The 22,764-nt window shown below is 37.3% G+C and overlaps 1 protein-coding gene across 9 annotated transcripts in view; it reads left to right on the top strand.

Annotated features, from left to right (window-relative positions):
- Positions 1-22,764, top strand: part of ZCCHC17 (zinc finger CCHC-type containing 17) — a 60,941-nt gene that overhangs the window by 8,714 nt on the left and 29,463 nt on the right. For 6 of the 9 annotated variants that reach the window (XM_074376999.1, XM_010952193.3, XM_074376998.1 and 3 more), the window contains exons 2-5: positions 415-535; positions 6,393-6,450; positions 16,733-16,833; positions 18,223-18,314. In XM_074376999.1, the coding sequence (XP_074233100.1) occupies positions 470-535; positions 6,393-6,450; positions 16,733-16,833; positions 18,223-18,314 (317 nt within the window). In that variant the 5' untranslated portion in view covers positions 415-469. Of the gene's footprint in view, positions 1-414; positions 536-6,392; positions 6,451-9,621; positions 9,817-16,732; positions 16,834-18,222; positions 18,315-22,764 lie in introns of those variants that run through there. The other 3 variants (XM_045514661.2, XM_045514660.2, XM_010952195.3) reach the window with 3 other exon arrangements.

Genomic DNA, 22,764 nt, shown 5'->3' with positions numbered 1-22,764 from the left:
TTAAAAACCAGAAAAAAAAAAAACAGTAGGTTAATGGCTTTGGGTAAGTATCAAACTGAAAAGCAGTAAGATCAAGGTTTCCAAAACTCCCTCCAATAGACAAAAGAGATTTGGATAAAAGTACATGGGGTTAAATCTAATGGTGTGTCCTGTAGAGACTACCTATGGATTGTCAGCACATTTCTTCTTTTTTTAAAATTTATTTTTATTTATTTTTTGGTGGGAGGGAGGTAATTAGGTTTATTTACATATTTATTTATTTACTTATTTAATGGAGGTACTGGGGATTGAACCCAGGACCTCATGCTTGCTAAGCACAGAACTCTACCACTGAGCTATACCCTCCCCCCAGCACATTTCTTCTTTATTGCAAATGTCTCTCTTATTGTTGCCTGTCTTATTTCTTTGTGACAGGACACTTGAATTAGCTTTAGCAGAAGAGAAATGGAGGAGCCATAGAACATTAAGGATGAATTCAGGAAGACCCGATACCATGGAGAACTTGCCTGCTCTCTACACTATTTTCCAAGGAGAGGTATAGTCTTTTGGCTTTGAAAACCTACTATATATATTAAGCGTAGATTAAGGGTGAAAAGCAGCTGGGTTTGGAGCTCCTGTCCACTTTAGAATGACTTGAACATTACAGTTTAGATGGGAAGGGCTAGGAGAACATCTGTTTCCCACACGTACCTCCTCTAAGCTCCAGACTTGTAACTGCACGCTTGGCATCTTCATTTGTATACCTTCCAGCATCTCTAACTTATGTTTTAAACTGAATTTTTGGTTTTCTCATCAAATCTGTTCTTCTGGTCTTTTCCATCTCAGCAAGTGGAACCACTATCCGTTCAGCTACCTATGCTAGAAATCTGGATACCATCCTCAATTTCTTTTCTTGATTTGATCTTGTTTCCCTCCCTCTCCAGTCTCTTAGCAAGTCCTAGCATTTCTACCTCCCAAATAAGTCTCTTCTGTCTATGCTTCCTTATCCCTATGACATCTCATTAGTTTAAGTTTTCGATCTCTTGCCTGACCCTTCCTCAGCTCCCTACTTCTTTTGTAGTCCCCCTTCAGTCTGTTTTTCCACATTGCAGCCAGAATAACATTTTAAAAGCAGTTTGGACCAAGCTACTTTCTTGAAGCTCTTCTAGGCTTCTTATTACACTTGAATACATCCAGACTTGTTTTCATGACCCTTCCCGAGCTGGCTTCTGCTTACGCTGGACAATGTTGTTTTGTTCCACTCTTCACATACTCTGGCTACCCTGGCCTCCCTGTAGCTCTGAACATGTTAAGCTTGCTTCCTACTCAGGACTTTTGCACATGCTGTTGTTTCTAACTGCCCTACTTTCTCACCAGCTTCTCTTCATCTTTTAGGTCTCAGCCCTAGTGTCATCTCCTCAGAGATCTTTTTCCTACCATAAATAAATAGACTCATACTGTATTAATTTTATACTTGTTTGATGTCTGTCTTCCTCACAAGACAGTAAGTGCCATGAGGGCAGAGCCCTGTCTGTTTTGTTCACTGTTGTATATCTCAGTCCCAGGTAGGTGAGTAGAAAATAGTAGGTGCTCAATATGTCTTTGATAACTAAGTGAATGATCAGCGTTTGAGGGAGAAGGCATAGTATTTGTTTAGAGAGCAGAGGCTTTGTAACTGGACAAAACCTGGATTCCAATCCTAGCTCTTTTACTTACCAACTGTGTAATCCTTGAGATCATCAATTTCTTTGAGCCTCAGTTTTCTCATTTGTTAAATGGAGATAAAAACAACTTTCATAGGATTGTGATGATGGTTAAATAAGCTAACATCTATAAAAACACAGTGCCTGAGACATAGTAGGAATTCATTGTTATCTCCCTTCTTTTTTTTTTTTCCCCTCAGAGACCCTCTCTCCCTTCTCTTGAAGCAAAAGTAAAGCTAAAAAATTATTTTCAGTGTGTTGTGAGTGCCTACAGTATTTTAACTGTTATCATTCTTATGGCATTGATACTTGCTTTATGGTTGACAAAAGTTTAACCACCTAATAATGTGAGGCCTTTGAGGACAGAGTTTGACAGTTGGTTATACATATTTGTGGCTCTTGACTTCTGTTAAGTGGATCCCAACTTGTAATGAAATGATTAAGATACAAAGGATGATAACACTATAACAAAAAGCAAACAGCTCTGCTCTTCAGAGCCTCTGTCTTCTTTCTTTAGGACCCGTGGTATCCCCAAAGTTTAGCGAGGTACCAGGGCTCAGGAGAAGGAAATGGTAGCACTGGAAATGAAATAGATTTTTCTGATCATGAAGCCCTCACTTGTCAGGTGCTCCACGAAAGAAACAAGAGCTCTCTGCTCTCTGCCCTCTGCAAACTAACTCAATGGTTCCTGACCTGTCTTATATGAGGTGGGGCTTGAATTAGTGTAGGTTTTATATTTTATTGTCAAGGGTGGATGGGCTACAGTAACGTTCTGAAAGAACTTTATAGTTCTAGTGCTAGAACTATAGTTCTAGTATTTCAGGAGCACATTTTGAAAAATGTTTAGAAGTGACTGGAATTGGGGAAAGAGAAATTTCATGATAAATTGAAAAGAAGAAGCTATTTTTCAGAATATTCGTCCAACATTCAGTGAGTGCCTAATATTTATAAAGAAGACCTGGTTACATTAAAATTCAAAAAAAAGTTTTGTAAGCCTAATGTATGTCAGCACTTTCACACATTATGGGTCCTTGACTCTCTCCAAAGAAATTGCTAACCCCATTTTATGGATAAGGAAACTCTTCTCAGAAGTTAAGTAATTGCCCAAATGGTTAATAAGTGGCAAGTTCTAAATCAAGTTCTCCAGCTCTGCAGCTGGCATTGTTCAGCTGTTCATAAATGCATGGAGGAACTGAAAGACCCAGAATTTTGACTGAATTGGGGTAGTATAGAAGGAAAGTAGATGGTAAACCGGATTATTCCAGAGTCATTTGTTTGTACCTGTCATGCCATTTATCATAGCCTGTCTTGGACTATTGTCACTTGTATATGTGTCTGTCTCGTCTACTAGAGTGTGTGTTACTGGAGAGCAGAGGCCATAGTTATCTCATGTATCTTGATAACTAATTCAAATTCATTTAAAAACTTTTTTAAGTTGATTCTTTTTCACAGTGTCTGACATGGTATCTTGCATATAGGTGTTCAGTAAGTATTTGAATTAAATTGAATCCAAGCCTCTTAGGACCAGTTGCCTTTGAAGAAACTGGTGGTACAGCCCGTATCCTAGCAGCTCTTCTCTTAGCAGGCTCAGCAGGGTTGGGGGGCCAGAGACTGAAAAGCTGAGACGCCAATAGTCATCTTTCTTTTGTCTTCTGAGAGGCATCTTGGTGCTGGAGTCTATTAAGCATGTTAGTGTGATTTGGGACTTGGCTTAGCCCAGCCATAGCCAAAGAAATGCTGAGGGGAGATTGGTGTTGGCAAGTTGGAAATAGCCTTGCACTAGAAATCAGAAAACTTCTGTTCCATACCTGGTCATAATACTTTCTAACTTTGTGACTTTAGACAAGTAGCTTATGTCTCTGAGCCTCAAATTCCTCATTTACATTATGGGGATAAGTAGTTTCAAGGCCTGTACAACCTCTAATCTGAAGATGGTAAACTCGTTTTGCCGAAACACTGAGTTCAGATGAGATAATTACTGAACTTTTTCCCTTGAGCTATTTGATTAATTATTCTTGGGACACCAGGCAGACTCTGTGATCATCTAAGGCAGATGCCTTTCTGTTAATTTTTAATCTGTCTGCACCCTAGGAGACACAGTGATGGAAACACCTGGTGCTGGAAATAGGCAAGGATGTGTTTTCCTCACTGAGCGGTTGAATGCATCCATTCTGGAGCACATTTCTTTGGGGAGAGGCCAAATTAAGGTCTGTTATGACATTTCCTCCTAAGATCATAATGTGACACTGGAGCTTCAGGATTGAAAAGTGAGATTGTCTTAATTTACAGCAGTAAGGGGATTTGGGCTCCAACTTCCAGGTGCTACTTTTAAGTTGTTTAGATAATTATGCCCTTAAATAAATGTAGTTATGCAATATGAAGCATTTCAGCCCTCTTTCTAGAATGAGAGTGCCTTTAGTTGGTCCAGAAAGGAAGGGTTTGCTTTTATTATAATTTAAAAATTTAAGTCTCATCTTCTTTATAGATGTGGCCCTGTTTTACAGGGAACAGCTTGCTTTGTTAACTTGAATAAGTATTGGTCTTCACTTTCCTCATTTGAAAAATGACAGGATTGGACCAGCTAATCTCTAGTCTTTCCTCCATTTCTACCTTGCCTTGATTTTAGGTACTAGTATCTGCCTGGTTGTACTGTTTTTGGGGAATATCTGGTACCTGCCCTGGCATAGCATATTCATCATTGTAAAACAGGAGTTTAGAAATTTGGGGTTTTAACCCATTCTTTTTTTTTTTTTTTAATTGAGGTATAGTCAGTTTACAGTGTTGTGTCAATTTCTAGTGTATAGCACAATGCATCAGTCATACATGAATATGCTTTTTTCATATTCTTTTTCACTGTAAGCTACAACAAGATATTGAATATATTTCCCAGTGCTATACAATATAAACTTGTTTATCTATTTTATATATACCAGTCAGTATCTGCAAATCTCGAACTTTTAACCCATTCTTAATGCTGTACGTTGGAGAGTTAGTTCAAGTGCCCATTAAAAAATGAAGAGTGTGAAAGTTTTTATTCTATTTCTGTCCTAACATTGAAGTGAGTAGTGATGATACTTGGTGAAGTACGAGACACTGGACTAGGAGTCAGGGGACAAAGGTTCTATGTCTACCATGTATCTAATTCAGTTGTGTGCCTTTCCAGTAGTCACTAACCTTTTTGTGCTTCAGTGTCTTGAACTGTAAATTATTTAAAAAATTAACAAATTATTGAATGTACATTAGGTACAAGTGCCATATACAAGTTCCAGGCTCTTTATGTACATGATTTGTTATCTACAGCAGCAAAGTGAGTACAAATGGGAACTTAGGCCCTGAAAGGCAAGTTGTGTTCAGGATCCCACAGGTAAGAAGTGGCAGAGCTGGGGTTGGAAGCCACATCTTTCACTCCAAAGCCTGTGCTTTTTCTCCATCTATACTATTCTGCCTCATCTGGAACATGGGGGCCTACCATATGTACGCCTGATTGTTGTCAGGAGCAGATAAGATAATCAAATGTCATAGTGCTTTGGCCATTATAATTTTATAGTTAAAGTGAACCCATGAGCACCTCTAGTGTAGTTCAAGACTCCCTGGGTTCAGATCACAGCTATGCTCCTTATTAGCTTTGGAAATCGGATCAGTTACTTGGTCTCTCCATGCATCAGTTTTGTCATCCATCAAGTGAGAATAGTAATAGTACCAGCATCATATGGTGTCACAAGGATGATGTAAAGCACTTTGAATAGTGTTTTGCATGTAGTGAGTATTCAGTATATATTAGAGAATGGCAGTGCAGCAGGCGTTATCTTATTCCTTCCTGTTGTTTTAGTTACGGTGAAGCTGAAGCAGTGCTTGCCCAAGGTTAAACAACTAAAGTCACTGAAAAGAACAAAGTTTATATGTGTAAGATTGTATTGAATATTTTATAAGTAATAATGAATTTAGTGATAAATATAGTATGAGTGACAATTTTAATCCTGGTTCCCAAGCTGGGGGATTGGGCTGGAAGACAGAGGGTAGGAGAAGAGTAGAGGTAGAGTCTGGGATAGTGACTTATCTGGTAAGGCTTTTGGGCTTTTTGTTACTATTACATAGATCCATCAAGCCTCTAGCTTCTCCATCTGTCAGCTCTGAAAAAGACAACTTTTTTTCTCTCTGATTACATCTTTTCAGGTTCTGTTAAAGTCTGCATATTGGCTTTTTCTCTAATTGTCTTGATAAATAAAACCTTACCCTCGTTTGGAGTGAAACGGAGCAAACCGTATAGTCTGGTTGATTTGAAGTTTAGGAAAAAGATATTTCCTACATGAACCATCACAAATTGCCAAACTTCTCTGTATTCAAATGGGAGGTCTCAGTTCCAGATAATATAAAAGTGTAAATTTATTACCTAATTTTCTGCTGTTTGTTCCTTTTGTTTGTATACCTTTCTTGGGGGATTTTAGTACGTGTAGGATTTGGGCATTCCCAAATACTGTCATATCATCTGATAACACTTCAGGCTCTCCATTGTTTTTAATATGATCACACATACCTGTCAGTCTAAATTTCAAAAGGAACAGAAAGAATGTTTGACAGAATATCACTTTTAGGCAGTTTTGCAGCAGAGGCAGGCAGTACCAAGTAAAAATTTAGGGAGACTAGGTTAAATGCTGTGGGAGAGAGATTGTCATTTGTGTGACATAGATTCTTTATTTTTTGTCTTTCTAGGTTGCTATGGTGACAGACTATGGAGCCTTTATCAAAATCCCAGGCTGTCGGAAGCAAGGTGGGAGCCTATATCTTGAAATTCAGCACTCTCATTTCCCTCTCTCTCCTGTTACCCCCACCACATCCTAATTATAGGCTCTACATTTTTCAGATAGTAGTTTGTTCTAGTTTTTAGTGTATAGATACGAATATAGGTAGTTGATGACAGTTCATTTTTAGTAATTCTTAACTCAGAAGAACAGTGCTCTTGGCCTGGGGCAAGGGCTGGTACATAGCCACTTGTGTTCACTTCTGGAGCTAGCTCTTCCCTAAATTTCACCTTTGACCCTAGATAAGTCACTTGACCTCTTTGGACTTAGAATTTGGGAGAGGGCAAGCTACTTAGTCTCTGAGGCTGACATTGTGAGTTTTCTAGTATATGGCATATGGAAAGGAAATAGTATTGTAACCAATACAAATATACATATAATGTTTTAAATTTTCTTCATAAATTGGTAGGTATCTTTGGAATATTTTTCGAGAATCCTTTTCACATCTGTAGTCTTATTTGTTTCTCAAAACAATTATGTTAAGTAGAAAAGGCAGGTTCTAAGACTGGTGGCTGCTCAGAATGATTGAGCTAGGTCATGGCATGGCCAGGACTAGTACCCAGGCCTCCTGATGCCTAGCCCAGTGGGCTTTCTGCTCTGTTACACTGCTAGTGAATCAAAAGACCCAACTTGCTAATTCCTTGTGCTAAAGTAAGTGAAAGATTTATTAGAGATTTTAATGTAAAAGATGTAATCATAAAAGTATTATTTGAAAATATTTAAATATTTGACTACATAAAAGTTGATATAGGAGTATATTTGATTACATAAAAGTCAAAAATGTTATTGCAAAAATTATCATAACCGAAGTTAAGTTAGGAAAAAGAATTTGCAGTGCAAATGACAAAGGACTAATAAAAAAGAAGGAAATAGGAAAAGTGGGCAAGAATATGGAAAGATAATTCACAGGAGAAAAAAATAGCAATTGAGCAATAAGTATCTTAAAAGATACTCTTCTCAATATTGATTAAAAAAATAGCTTAAACTGTAATTTATTCCTACAATGGAATACTGCTCAGCAGTACAAAGGAATGAGAAGGAAGTATTGATACATGCAATAGCCTGAGTCCATCTCAGAGAATTATGCTGAGTGAAAAGCTGATCCCAAAAAGTTATGTATGTTATGATTCCATTTATGTAACATTTTTAACAGCTTTATTAAGTTGCAATTCTCATACCTACATTTTATCCAAAGTATACAATTCAGTGGTTTTTAGTATATTCACAGAGTTTTGCAACCATCACCACAGTCTAGTTTGAGAACAATTTCATCACCCAGAAGCAACTCTGTACCTATTTGCAGTCACTCCAAATTCCCCATCTCCCCCTTCCCTCAGCCCCCTAGCCTTAGACAACTTATGTATTTGCTTATTCTGGTCATTTCTTATAAATGGAATCATAACAACACGTGGTCTTTTGTGATTGGCTTCTTTCACTTAGCATGTTTTCAAGATTCATCCATTTTGTAGCAGTATCAGTACTTCGTTCCTTTTTATTGCCATTCCAAAATGTGTGGAATCAACAACCAGCTCTCTAATTCTTTGATTCTCTGATGCCAAGTGAGTGTCCTACAGTTCAGTTCAATTCTGACATTAACTACTTAGACATAATGTCAGACTCCATGGGTTTAAGATCTCAGTCCCACAAGACTCCCTCACTTCACACACCACTTGCACGTATCGTGTCCCCACATTACCCACTCTTCTGTCTGACTTGGCTACAGATCTCAAGGTTCCCATACCACCTTTGCAACTTTTGATAACTTGCTAGAACAACTCACAGAACTCAAGAAAATACCATACTTAGTATTACAGTTTATTATAAAAGATACAAATGAACAGCCAGATGAGGAAGTACATAGGGCACAGTCCAAAAGGGCCCTGAGTGCAAGAGCCTCTGTCTCTGTAGAGTTGAGTTTCATCGCCTTCTTGACATGTGGATGTGCTCACCAACTCAGAAACTCTCCAGGCCTTATTGTTTCAGGTTTTTGTGGAGGTCCCACTAGGTAAGCACAGTTGTTCCCATCATTGACCATTGGTGATTTAACTCAGTCTCCAACCTCTCTCCCCTCCCTGGAAGTCGGGATGGGGCTGAAAGTTCCAACCCGTTAATCAGACTAAACTTTCAATCATATGATGGTTCCTCTGGTGATACCTTGAAGCTCTCTAGGGTCCCACCAATAATCACCTCATTAGCATAAATTTGGACAAGGTTGAAAGGGGCTTGTTATAAGTAACTAGATGCTCCTATCACTCAGGAAATTCCATGAGTTTAGGAGCACTGTGCCAGGAACCAGGGACAAAGACCAAATATATATTTCTTATTATATGATGGTGTCAGTGCCGATATCCTGGATGTGATAGCATCCTATAGTTTTACCAGATGTTACCGTTGGAGGAAACTGGGTTAAGGATTCATAAGATCTTTTTTTATGATTTATTTCAACTACATTTTAAAATTATTTTTAAAGTATTTTTTGAAGTGTTGGGTATTTCCAACAATAGTTTCACTTACTACTGAGAGCATGTAAATTGTTAGACTTTGGTAATGCCTGTGAACATTTTTAATGTGCTTATTATTCTTTTAATCTAGTGATTCTTTGAGGAATTTGGTTTGCAGTATGGAATTAGATAAATTATGTACCTCTATGCAGTGAACTATACAGATGATAAAAAGAATGATAACTGTATTTCTAAGATACTCTGGTGCTGGTCCCTTCTTCATTTTACCAGAAAAGTCAGTGGAAAGTTTTCATATAATTCCACCACAGTGATATAAGACACCAGTGGTTATAAGTAGCTTTCCAATTTCAGAGATTTTAAAGTGGGGGGGAAAGTGCATTGATAAAGCAGACTAACTCTCAATTTACTGACGTGGAAAGGTGCCTAAACTAACAAAATGAAAAAACATGTTGCACAAGAATTTGTATAGTGTGACCCTTTCCCCCTTTTAAAGCATGTTTATATATGCTTATGTTTAAACATTATTGTGTATATTTAGAAGAAAGTCTAGAAGAATATTCAATAAATTATAACAAAGGTCACCTCCAGGGAGCTTAGCTTGCTAAGGGAGAGGAGATGTGCGTGGAAAAGGGACTTTCACTACTTGCAATTTTTTTTTCCCAAATTTTTCTTTTACAGAAGTCCAACAGCTGATCTTCAGCTTAAAGCCATGCCTCTAGCCTTGAAGACTGACTACTCTGCAAATTGCATCTTGGCGAATTAGAAACAGCTTACTAGTAGCTTCCAAGCTAGCAGTCAGCAATCTGTAATAAAGTTTCTTGTTTTATGTTGGCTGGAATTTAGTGAGCCATAACTCATCCTCATCCCTGTAGGGTATGCACCTCTTTTGGTCTGAAGACAGATTTTCTTGTCAATGTACTTGCCCTAGCTGCCAGTACCTGGAAGTCCCATCCTTACTTGAGCATTTATTTGACACTTTGGGGACTGTGTGGGGATTACAGGCCTGCCATCTTCTAGCAGTTAGTCTTCAACTCACTTGTGTCCGTACCCTGTCAGGTGATGCCTCTGATGGTGGCTGCCAGTTTACAAGTGAATCTCTCCATCTGACAGCTGTGTTGAGACAGGCCTCCGAGGGAGCGTTCAGGGAGCCAAATAATTAGGTGGAAACTCTGTGAGTTCTAATCCTGGGCCCTTCTGTAGGTTTATTGAGTAACTTGAGCAGTTGGCTTTTCTGCATTCCAGTGTAGAAAAGCTTTTTTTTTTTTAAAGCTTCTCTGCCCTTAAATGGGGGAAGATTGTGCATAAAGTCCCATCTTGAAAGGACTGATTTATGAAATAACTTTGCTCTCTGGATTTTAACATCTATGATTCAAGAAGGTTGACTCTAATTTGAGTTATTTTTCTCAGATTTCCTTTCCCGTTATACAACGATGGACACATTCTGTATCTGTTCTGATGTATTTTCTAACACCAACCACATCTCCAGTTCTCTGGGCACCAACTGGATGTCTAATAGTTCAGTTCAATTTTGATACTATCTACCTGGAGTTAGTGTCAGTTTCCACAAGTTAAAGGGGCTCATTCTGACAAGAATGTCCCCACTTCAGATGCTAGTTGCAAGTCCTGAGCCACTCTTACTTCCAGCTGACCCACTGTGAATCAGGAGTTCTCAAGACTCCTTCCACAAGTTTCATAATTTGCTAAAGCGCATCACAGAACTCAGAAAAACACTTCCCTTTTGTTTGCTGGTTTATTATAAAGGATACAAACAGGAATAGCCATATGGCAGGGATGCATGGGGCAAAGTTTTGGAAGGTGGGGGAGCAGTATGCAGAGCTTCCACGCCCTCTGGCGTACCAACCTCCAGCAAGCTGATATGTTCACTAATCCGGAAGCTCTCTGAACCTCATTGTTCAAGAGTTTTTGTAGAGCTCAGTCTCCAGCCCCTACCCCCTCTTTCCTGGAGGTCAGTGGAGCTAAAGTTCTAATCCTTTGATCACTTGGTCTTTCTGGTGACTAGCTCCATCCAGAAACTATCAAGGGGCCCCACAACTAGTTCACCTCACTAACATAAACTCTAGTGTTATTAAAAGGGGCTTATTATGAATTACAAAGACACTCTTGTCACTGGGGAAATTCTGAGAGTTTTGAGAGTTCTGTGTAGGGACCAGGGACAAAAACCAAATATATTTTTTCTGTTATACCACATCTGTGCTGTCTAATACAGTAGCCCACCAACTGTTAAATTTGGTTTATTTTAATTAATTTAAATGTAAACTTAATAATAGCTACAGAGCTAGTGACTATCGTGGTGGGTGATGCAGTCCTATGTATTTATGAAGTTCTTTTTCCCTCTACTATCCTCTGCCCACCAGCAGTAAACGACGAAATTTTGAGAGTCGAGATTGTTCAGTGTTAGGCTTTTAAAGTACCTTGTTTGTGGTGGAAGTGCAAATATTTTAGTAGTGAATTCAGTTTATCCAATAATTTTTGAGTTCTAATTTTTGGTCATGATATTATGTGGGAATACAGAGATAAGAAAACATAGCCCCTGCTGCTCTCAGATTGTTCACAGTCTAGAGATCTAAAGAGATTACAATATGGTGTAATAAAATGAGTGAAGTTGCAGTCAATCCACTGAGCTGTGGAATAGTTAGGCTAGTGGGATGAGTTGGCCTACTACAGTGCCTGAGGTATAGTGAGTGTTCAGTGAATTTTATTAAATGAATAAATGAATCCTAGTCCCAGCTTCACCGTTTACTAGCTTCTTGACTATAGCAGGTTGCTTAGTTTTTGAGCCTTAGTTTCTTTATCTGTGAAATGGGAAGGATGTGTGTGTTTTAGCGTTTCTTGACTGGCAGGATCATGTCTTACTCATCCTTGGATCCATTTTTTGCTTACAAGATAGTGGGTGTTTAGTAAATGTTTGAATGAATCCAAAATCCCAACAAGATAAAGGATGTGAAAGCACTTTAACTTATGTGCTTACATTATTGTCATATCCTGCTGATTGAAGGTAACTTATTTGAAAAGTCTAGAGAGGGAATTCAGATCCCCCAAAGGTAAAGGAAATCTCTTATTTTGACATTTTTTGGCTTCAGCTTTCCTCTACTGGATTGTAATTTTTACCTCTTTCCTTTATTGTCAATGGAATTTGTGAAAGAAATTAAGTTGAACCTAACACAGTTGGGAGAATATTTTTAAGGGAACTATAATAGGCTATCTCTATTTTTCTCATATGATGATTGAGATGCTAACTCTTTTCAAGTTGTCAGATTTTTTTTTTCTTCTCCCAGCAGACCCTCAGATGGGACTCTTCTGTTTAAGTGTTGTGTTGGGTTTATTGAATGTGATGATGGACTTGATATGCCCTTTGGGCATTTATGGCTTAAATCCAGACATAAACTGCGCTCTTCCATGTGGCATGATGAGCAAAGCATTTTTGTTTCTGTCTTGGAGCATATGCTAGAACAGAATTAGATGTGTTCCAGCTATTGTAGATGAGATCATCTTTCTCTCTTTAATTGAAAAGATAACAGACTAATAATAAAGAGAAAATGGAGAAATATCAATATGTTTTAGAAGACCTGACAGAGTCATATTTGAAGTGCAATTCTTTATCAGCTTGTGTCCTTGAACAATTTACTTAACCTCTGGATTGTTTCCTCATGTGAACCTATGTCACAGGACTGATGTAAGGATTAAATGAATCAGTGGATGTACTGTATCTAGTGAGGTACCCAGCACCGAATGAGGGAGTCTCATGTTTTATTTGATGCTCTCTACCACATACACTTAATTCAAGTTTTGGTGGTGTATATGGGTATCAATGAAGTACCGCCCAAGAATTCAGACTGTCTTCTGAGAATGAAACTAGTGTTGAATCCCCTGTACAGAGTATATAGGATTAGCCATAGATAGACGTATACCAGGTAATTGCCTGTAAATCTGTGACTGAAGAGATGGGAGCATTCAAGACTTCATAGGATAATCTGGGTTTAATTCCAGAGAAAAGAGATTGGAATGAAATTGCATTTAGGAGACTGAAATCTAATTGATTGTATCATTCTATCTAGGGGGAGATTATATGAACAGATAATCAGCCTCTGGAACACAGTAAAAGAAGCCTGAGAGCCTGAAGTTGGCAGTGTTTATCTTGCTTTACTAAGGCAGAAATGAACCTGATGATAGGAACTAGAGAGATAGACTCTTTTATGAGAAAGTGATAGTCCATTAAACCTTCATGGGCTAGAAACATTTCTCAAAACGTTTGTCTCCCTCTTGTTCTGATTCCATGTTGAAGCAATTTCTGATCACTAATTTAATTTTCAGGTATTTGATACTGGGGTCAGCGGGTAGTTTACCTAGATAAGGATTTGGAACCTTCCAGATATAAGAGAAGTATATCCTCTATTGTAAATTAATAAATTGGTGAATTGTGTCTGTCCCCTAACCAATCACTAAATTCATAGTCTGATTAATGTATTTTAGCATATAAACATCTGCATGCTGAAGACTCCTACATTTGTATCTTCAGTTGATACCCCTCCTCTGAGCTACTTACATATCCAACTGCCTACCTGACATTCACATTCAAGACCGTGAGCTAGATCATTTCCCTTGTTTAATTCACCTAATAAGCTAAGGCCTTTTGTGGGGAGGGTATAGCTCAGTGGTAGAGTGTGTGCTTAGCATGCATGAGGTCCTGGGTTCAATCCCTAGTACCTCCACTTAAATAAATAAATAAATAAACCTAATTACACCCCCCCCCAAAAAGCTAAGGCCTTTTGGAGATAATCCATTAATGCCTCAACTATAAAAACCCTTTACCCTAGCATAACTATTTTTATGTTCCCTTATGTTCCCTTTTCATCTGTGTCCACATGAGACGTAGTTTTACATAATTTCAATCATAGTGTGCATATCATTTTCACATTTTGCTTTAAAAAGTATACATTTTGGTTTTTATGATTAAAAATATTGCATGCTTATAGAAAAATAAACTACAAAAGCAAATAATAATTATGTGATATTACTAGCACATAGAGATAGGCATTAATATTTCAGTATATTTCTTTATAGTCACATATGTGCATAAAAATGAACATATTGAGATTAAGAGTATATTCTATATATCCATTTTGTAGCTTTTACACTTAATGAATGTTAAACATTCCTATATCTTTTAAAATCCTTTTTGTAAACATTTAAATGGCATTATTCTATCGTTCAGATGTACCACATAATCATTTTAAGTTGTCTGTAATTTTTCATTATCAGTGCTTTGAGAAGTATCATATTTAACTAAGAGTGATGCTTGGGCCAAAATATATCCTGCTTTGGGATCAGTGAGAGAAGGACAAATGGTTAATTCATTATTTCCTTCTTTGTAGTACTCCAATAAATAGGCCTGTTTCAGGAAAGGGAAAAAAATGTTCTCTCAAGTATATTAGACTCAACATTAATTTTCATCACAACTTCCATTAGCATCCAGGAAAGAAGTGAATTTTAGAATTAGAGGACAGTTGCAGCAAAAACATGTCAAAGTGAAAGATTTCCTTTCCTTTAGGGTATCTGAATTTCCTCTCCTGACTTTCCAATTAGGCTAGTCTGCTCATTATACCATCATGAAAAAGAAAAAAGCCCAGCTCCATGAATTTTATCCAATTTGGAGATTATGTGATGGTCTAAAATTTAAAATGTGTTTATATAATGTATATAAAACATTTTGGCTCTGGAGGTATCCAGAGAGATATATCAGCCTTCAGAATCAGCTGAAGTAGGTCTGAGAGAACCAATTACCATGATCAGAGAAGGCAGTGGCTTCGCATAGGAGCTCCAGAGAGGGCAGATACTTTGGGTACAGCCCTGTGGATGCACATGTGTGAGAAAGAGACTGAGAGAGAGTAAAGATTAGTAATTCTCCCAGGAAACTTCAGGGAGGGCAGTTTTTCTGGATATTGATCTTTGTTTGACTTATCAAGATTTTTCTGTAGATGCCTGGTTTATTTTCATTCAAAATAACTGTATATTATATTCATTTCCCTCAGAATAGATAAAATTTTCTCTATTATTAAAACATTTAAAAATAAAAGAAAAAATTAACCTGTAATCTTATACCCTAGCATAACCATTATTATAGTATTTTGGATTATTTCTTCCTTATTTTTAGAATCTATTTTAATCATTTTTTTATTTAAATGAGAAAATGCTAGTTGCCTATAGAGCTTGGCACATAGTAGGCACTCGATAAATATTTACGAAAGAATGAATTATTTATGTATTTTTACATAATCTTTTGAACATTGTTTTTATTGGACCATCATGTGGCTACATGTACCATAGTTGACCATTACCCTATTTCTGGATATTAGGTTGTTAATCTGATTTTTTTCTGTTGTAAAAATACGTTGAATATTTTGATGTAGATCACTTTTCTAGATACATGTAGATTTTTCTATGTATAAGATGATTTTCTTAGTCTCAGAAGTGATTATGGGTCAAGTTAATTATTAGAACTCTTGGTTGCAAGGGACAGAAACACAGGAGAAACATTTTGCCTAATTTCTGGCTAATTTTTCTGGGGAGTGCAAGATAAATCTGGCTTCCCCCAGGGCTGGATCAGGTGCTCAGTTTTTGCCTTCAGGGCTTTGTCTCTTGTTTATGCAAGCTCTTCTTTGCTTCCCTCTGGCTGACTTTTGCCATCTAGTGGTAAAGATGGACATTGCTAACTTTTTGTAGTTTATAATCCTGACAGAAGTCTTGAGACAAATGATTTGATTTAGCTAGTGTCTTGTGTCTGTCCCTGAACCAGTCAATTACTGTGACCAGGGGGATGAAGTACCTTGATTGACTAAGTCTGTGTCATATGCCCACAGTTGGGAGTTAGGTCAGCTCCAACCAAATTATAAGGACTGACCAGATTACTTTATAGAATGTAAGAAAGACAGTTCTCCCAGGAAAAGACCTTGGTCAGACAGGAAAATGATGTCTACTATAAATATTTTATTAAATGTCATTATTAAGTTGTTTAATAATTATTACATATTTTTAATTTAATTTTATTAAATATTTTATCATTCTTGATAGTCATTGCTAAATGATTTCTAAAAATTTATATTAACCTCAGCAATATTTCTAATTTTACTGTGGTCTCATCAACATTGGGTATTATTAATTTTATTTTTTTAATTTATTTTGCTAATTTAATAGATTAAAAATGGCTCCTTGTTTATATTTCCTTTTTTCACTTAACACCTATCATAATTATTTTCTGTAACTGCAGTTTAATGGCTATTTACTCTTCATTTTGAAAGACGTACCATAATTTACCAAGCTGTTTTCCAATTATTAATCATTTAGGCTGTTTTATAATTTTTACTTTTAACCTCTGTATGTAATAATACTGGAAGTATTTTATATGCCATAGGTTTTTGCCTCAATTGAGTTTCATTTCAGAAAAATTCCAGTGGTGTTATTCTTGCATCAAAGATACAAACATCTTTGTGCCCTTTGTTTTAAAAGAATTTGACCAACTTGTATTTTTACCAGTGTTATATAAATGTAGTTATTGTATCACATCTTTACTAACATTGAGCATTATTTTAAAGAATATTTGTCAGTTGATTAGATATAAAAAAGTGACCTCAGTTGTTTTAATTTGCAGTTTTAAATTAACGAAAACTTTTTCAGTAAATCCCCAGCTCCTATCTTTTCCTTACTGTGTTATTTAGAGTATGAATACCAGACATGCCTTGTGCTTTATTTCCTTTCTCCTTCTTGTGCCCAGGTCTGGTCCATCGAACTCACATGTCATCCTGTCGCGTGGACAAGCCCTCTGAGATAGTAGATGTTGGAGACAAAGTGTGGGTGAAGCTTATTGGCCGAGAGGTAAAATTCTCTGCAATTTTAACTGCTTAAAAAGGTTTAGGAAAAGCTGATATTTTCTTAGTATTTCATGATGATATTTCATGAGTGTGTGTACTTTTGTTAACTGTGGCTGATAATCTTATTTTCCTGCTGCTATAATCTGACCTGAATTTAAACCTTTTGGCTGTCTGTCATGCAAACTCAGAAGGAATGGTGTGACCAGTAAGAAGTGTGGTGCAATAAATACATGTTTATAAAACATCCCTCCCTGAAATTCACCCAAATGGTGGGTGTGAAGAAAAAAACCAAAAAAATAAAGAACCAAAAAGAGAGAAAACTTAATCTGTGGGCCAGGCTTTTATAACAGAGCTGCCAGGTGCACTTCAGCGTGGACCAAAACAAAAAAGGACAGAGTTTACAGTCATTTTTCTTAATACCTGGTACCATGCAGTGTGAGGGAAGTGAGAAAGCACTGGAAGTCCCTGTTAAAAAACTCACTTAAGGGGCTGTGGGTGTGGGCAGACCACAAGAGAAATGTGTACATACACTGAGGCCTGTTTTTTTAGCAGAGAATGGCAGGGAAGACAGGCCTGAAAGAGATGTTATTCAAAAACATTTGAGTGCTTAATATGTACTGGGTCTGAGGGATATAAGAGTTAACCAAACATGAATGACTCCAGCGGTTATGGAACTTACATAGCATATAACTGGAGGAGACAAAAAGTAAGCATACTAAAATCATCACAGGTTACAGTAAGTGTTGTAATAGGTTCAGACAGCATCCGAGGTAGATTTAGATAAAGTGGTCAGGAACAGGCTTTATGGGGGATGGTAAAGAGAAAGGAACTAGTCATGTGAAGTTGGGATAAGAATATTCGAGGCAAAGAGAGTAAGTAGCTGATGCAAAGACCCCAAAGTGAAGGGGGCCTTCAAGTGCTAGAGGAGGTGAAAGGAGACCAATGTGGCTAACAATTATCTTCATGTTTAAAGATGCTGTTACTCGTCTTCATGTTTAAGAAGCTTTTAGACGAAGTCCAAGAGACCTAGTCTACTGGAATGTTCTGAAACCCATTCTGCATTCCTGAATCTCCAAACCAGTTATTACGCTGAACTATCTGAAAGAAACAACTGTTATTTTCTATCTGGTTACTTCCACAGGCCTTGGATTTCTGAGCAGCCATTTTTGTCTTTCCTTCCAGGAGGGTCAGAATGAGATGAAAACTATTTCCTAAAAGGCTTTTGCCCCAGGATCTGCCTGTTATGCATATTAGTACCCCCAACTTTCCTAGCACAGGACTTCAGCCATTAGAGGAGCTCAGTGTTTGTTATGTCAATTCTTAGATAATTTTAGAGCAGCAGTCTAAATGATGTATGTTGAGCTTTTGCTGACTTTGCTTTTGTCTTTTTCAGATGAAAAATGATAGGATAAAAGTATCCCTTTCGATGAAAGTTGTCAACCAAGGGACTGGGAAGGACCTTGATCCCAACAACGTTATCATTGAGTAGGTAAAAGTTTTGGAAAGGCTAAAGTCCTTCTACCTCTTAAACCACAGAATGCTCTAGTGAATCAGGCCTGCCTGGGAACTCTACCATAGATAGACTGTGACATTGATGAGTTATGTAATCTTTGGGTTTTAGAGGTATAAAGTGTTATAAACAACACTCTACTGCATAAAGTTCTGAGGTGAAATGCTAACGTGCAGCTCCTAGCATAGAAGTACTCTATCAGTGGTTTCGTTTCCTTCCTCTTACTCTTTCCCTGCTTCTACCCTTTAACTGTGAACAAGCATTCATGAGGTACCTTCTGTTTGCCTTTCTCCTAGCTCTAGGGCTGAAAAAAATGTTGTGACCACATGGGAGGAGCAACTCCAGTGGGGTTTTAGACTCCTACATCTTGGGAACACAATACCTTACTTTCACTGGTTCTTCTGACCTTTCACCTAGAAATGAAAGATTTTCTATCTATGTAGGCTACTGTCTGATGATTCAGGGAATTTTCTGTCTATCTCTCAATCTTTCTTAAATATAGGCATTCCTCAGAGATACTGTGGGTTTGGTTCTAGACCACCTCAATACAGCAAATATCTCAATAAAGCAAGTCACAGGAATTTTTTGGTTTCCCAGTGTGTATAAAAGTTATGTTTACACTTTAGTCTGTTAAGTGTGCAACAGCATGTTTAAAAAACAGTGTATATACCTTAATTAAAAAAGACTTTATTGGGGGTGAGGGTATAGCTCAGTTGGCAGAGCACATGCTGAGCATGCACTAGGTACTTGGTTCAATTCCCAGTACCTCCATTTGAAAAAAAAAGAAAAAGAATACTTTATTACTAAAAAATGCTGAAACAGTGACAGTAGTAACATCAAAGTTCACTGATCACGGATCACTGTAACAGATCTAATAATAATAGTAATGAAAAAGTTTAAAATATTACAAATTCACCAGATTTGACACAGAAACACAAAGTGAGCAAACACTGTTTGAAAAATAGTGCCAACACTGCCAATAGTGCCCTGCTCAACTCAGGGTTGCCACAAACCTTCAATTTGTAGAAAATGCAGTATCTGTGAAACACAGTAAAATGAGGTATGCCTGTATATGCCAGTGATTTCTGACCAGGGGTTCCTAGATCCCTAAGATCCCTTGAAGGAGTCTTGGGGGTTTATGAACTATTTCTAGTGTTTTAGAAAACAACTAAAATCATACGTTTATCCTCAGGTTAAATGTGACATTATTTTGTTGCTTCTGATAATAAAATATCAAATTGTTTATCTCATGCTAATCAACTGCTCTTAGTGGCCATCATGTTATTGATTATTTTTTTAAAAACAAGAAAAAAAAATTAAATGTTGTTTGAATGGGATCTTGGTGGCAAAATGTTTGGAAACCTGTGTGTTTATAGTTCTGAGCAAAATCATTTTGGATACAAAGGAAATTTACCTAAAAGGAAGGGAGGTGATATTTATTGAATACATACTATATGCCAGACATTATGTACATTAATGCCTCTGTTTCTCATAACAACCTGCAAAGTGGGTGTTATCCCCATTTATTTTATTTTCTTAGTTTCTAGCTTGATGCTTGGTGATAACTTGCCTATGGTTGTATGGCAAGTTAGAGTGGGTCAGGAACTGGAATCTGGGTCTCCCTGATGTTAAACTAATGCCCTTTCACCACAGGATGTTTCTAGGTGTCTCATGTGACTTACAGAGTTTTTCATGTTTCTGTAGTTTAGTCTCTAAATATTGATATTTGTAGGCCTGATTAGTGACAGATACTTTCCACTTACATTAGGAATCTTTTGTAATTCAGAAGTGTTATTTAAGCCTAGCATTGATTGAATGCATTGTAATAAATGACTTCTGGCCCAAAGAACCCTGTGTATACAGACTCATCAAAAAGCAGTGAAATTTCCCAAACTCACCCTTATAAGGATAAAATATAAAATAAGTAAGATAAAAGAGCTGCCTCTGTCACAACAAGGGTAGGGAAGAGAAAGGACTCCCTGTTTTTATGCAGCTATTTCTAGACTGCATCCAGGAAGGAGGCATCACATAGTGGAATAATGATAGGTTTTTTTGTTGTTTTTGTTTAATTCTATTTATTTATTTATTTATTTGGGGGGGGTGTAATTAAGTTTACTTTTATTTTTAGAGGAGGTACATGGGGATTGAACCCAGGACCCTGTGTATGCTAAGCATGTGCTCTACCACTTGACCTATATCCTCCCCCCAGGTTTTAGAATTAGACTTGAGTCAGAAAGAGTCCTAGTTCTGCCCAAGCTAGTATTTGACCTTGAGCAGATTACCTAGCCTCTTTGAACCTCAACTTCTTCACTATAAAATGGAGGTAATGACACCTACATCTCAGAAATGATGGTACAATTTAAATAAAATCTTGTTTATAAAGAGCCTAGCTTATTGTCTGATCTATAGTAGAAACTTAATACACAGTAGCTACTTGTAGTTATTGTTATAAAGTGTTTCTTTGTTTTTCCTCTAATATCTGAGGTTATATATACCCTTTTTTTGAAAGAATATATAAGACCCATGAGAACAAGGGTCACTTCTTATCTTTATTGTCTCCCATAGTGCCTGGTGTGTAGTAGTCATTTAGTTAGTGCATCCATTTACTCATTCAACAAGTATACATTGGGTTCATACTCTGTTTGAGGTAAAATGGCATTACCAGGGTTTCCACCTAAGGACATTACTGCCTGGTGTAATGAGATAATTATACAAATAACTTTAACATAAGGCAACATGTAATAAATGCTAAAAGAGTGGCATAAGGGAAGGATTCTAGAAATTAGCTTGAAGAAGAAGAGTTGATATCAGGCCCTGATAGAGAAGAAGTGGCAGTTGAGCTAGGTCTTGAAGAATGGATAAGGTTTTGTCAGACAGCAAGAGAAAGAATAGTATTCTAGGCAGAAGAAATAGTTTGAGGAAAAGCATGAGGCAGGAAAGCACATGCATATTCAAGAGTCTCGCTTAAGGAAAGAAGAGGGTGTAGTGAAGTACTAGAACGTAAGGCTTGCAAGGTATGTTGGGGGCAGATTGCAGAGAGCTTTGAATGTCAGTCAGATAATATGAATTTTTAAAAAGCCTTTGACTGGGAGACATTCCTCATCAAATTATTCTCTCCAGGTACCTCATTCTCTGGCCTCACTCCATTAGGCTCAATATCTTCATGCTCTTTCCAGCTACCCACAGTTTGTCAACTACCTTTCATTTTCCATCAAGATCTAGCTGTCATCTGTTTCATTCCCTCAGGCCCCAAAGTATTAACAAGGTCATCTAATAAGGGAATCTGCAAATGGAATGGGGCTAAGTGCAGTTTCCAGTTAGGTTTAGCCAGCATAGTATAGTCTTTAGAAAGAACATTTATGTACTACCACACTGAAATTATCTGTTTATATATTGCCCTCCACTCTTTGAGGAAAAAGACCATGTCCTATCATTTTAATATATTTACTCGTATCATTAGTACTAGCGTTGGTGCTTGCCATTTATTAGTTAAACTTAAAAAAAAAAAGATTAATCCAACTATGTGTGCTAGCTGGATTAGGGGCTGGGACACTGGTAAATGAACTGTTACCGTTTAGGTGAAATGTAATGAAGCCTAAACTAGCATGATGGCGATAAGGACAGAAAGGGAGACATGTTGTGGTGACACATTTGTTGAATGGAGTGTCAGGTAGGAGGTTTGATTTGGCTTATAGTATATTTGAATCCACAGAGTATTGGAATTAATTATAATGAGGGTTTGCTTAAGCTGTAACTCATAGCCACTTGAAACTCAGTTCTATAAACAAGGACATCTGAAAGCCGTGGAGTTTTTGTGACTGTTCAGGTTATGTCCCCAAGAGCCTACCTTGGTTTTTTTGTTTGTTATTGTTGGGTTTTTTAAATTTTAGTATACTGAGAACATTTAACATGAGATCTACCCTCTTAACAAAATTTTAGGTGTGTGATACGGTATTGTTGGCTATAGGTACAATGTTATACATTAGCTCTCTAGAACTTACTCATCTTCCTTAACTGAGACTTTATGGCTGTTGATACGTCATCATTCCCTTCTTCACTCTCCTCAACTTGGTTTTTGTTACTCATAGGACAGAGGGTGAGGCAGAATGTAAAACAAACCTAGTAAAATAAAATGAGTAATTAACTCTGCCTATGGTAGCAGGCAGCATTTCATAGAGGATGCAATATTTTAGCTGAACTTTGAAGAATAACTGGGACAGAATATGGAGGACCTGAGTACCTTTATCCTCTCTGTTTCTTCTCCTGAGCCCATGCATCCCATGAAACTGTTGGCTAAAATATGTGAAGTAGATGGCTTTATTCTGCTTTGATATTGTTACCCTGCATTTCTCTGGGTAATGTGGCTCTTTTGGCAGGATAGTTCTCGGTTTTTGCTAGACTCTACAGAGACCTGGTGAACAGTGA

The sequence above is a fragment of the Camelus bactrianus genome, chromosome 13 (genome assembly GCF_048773025.1).
Source record: "Camelus bactrianus isolate YW-2024 breed Bactrian camel chromosome 13, ASM4877302v1, whole genome shotgun sequence".
NCBI classification, from domain to species: Eukaryota; Metazoa; Chordata; class Mammalia; order Artiodactyla; family Camelidae; genus Camelus; species Camelus bactrianus.
The sequence above is the reverse complement of the archived record's forward strand: the minus strand, read 5'-3'. Positions and strand labels throughout refer to the sequence as shown.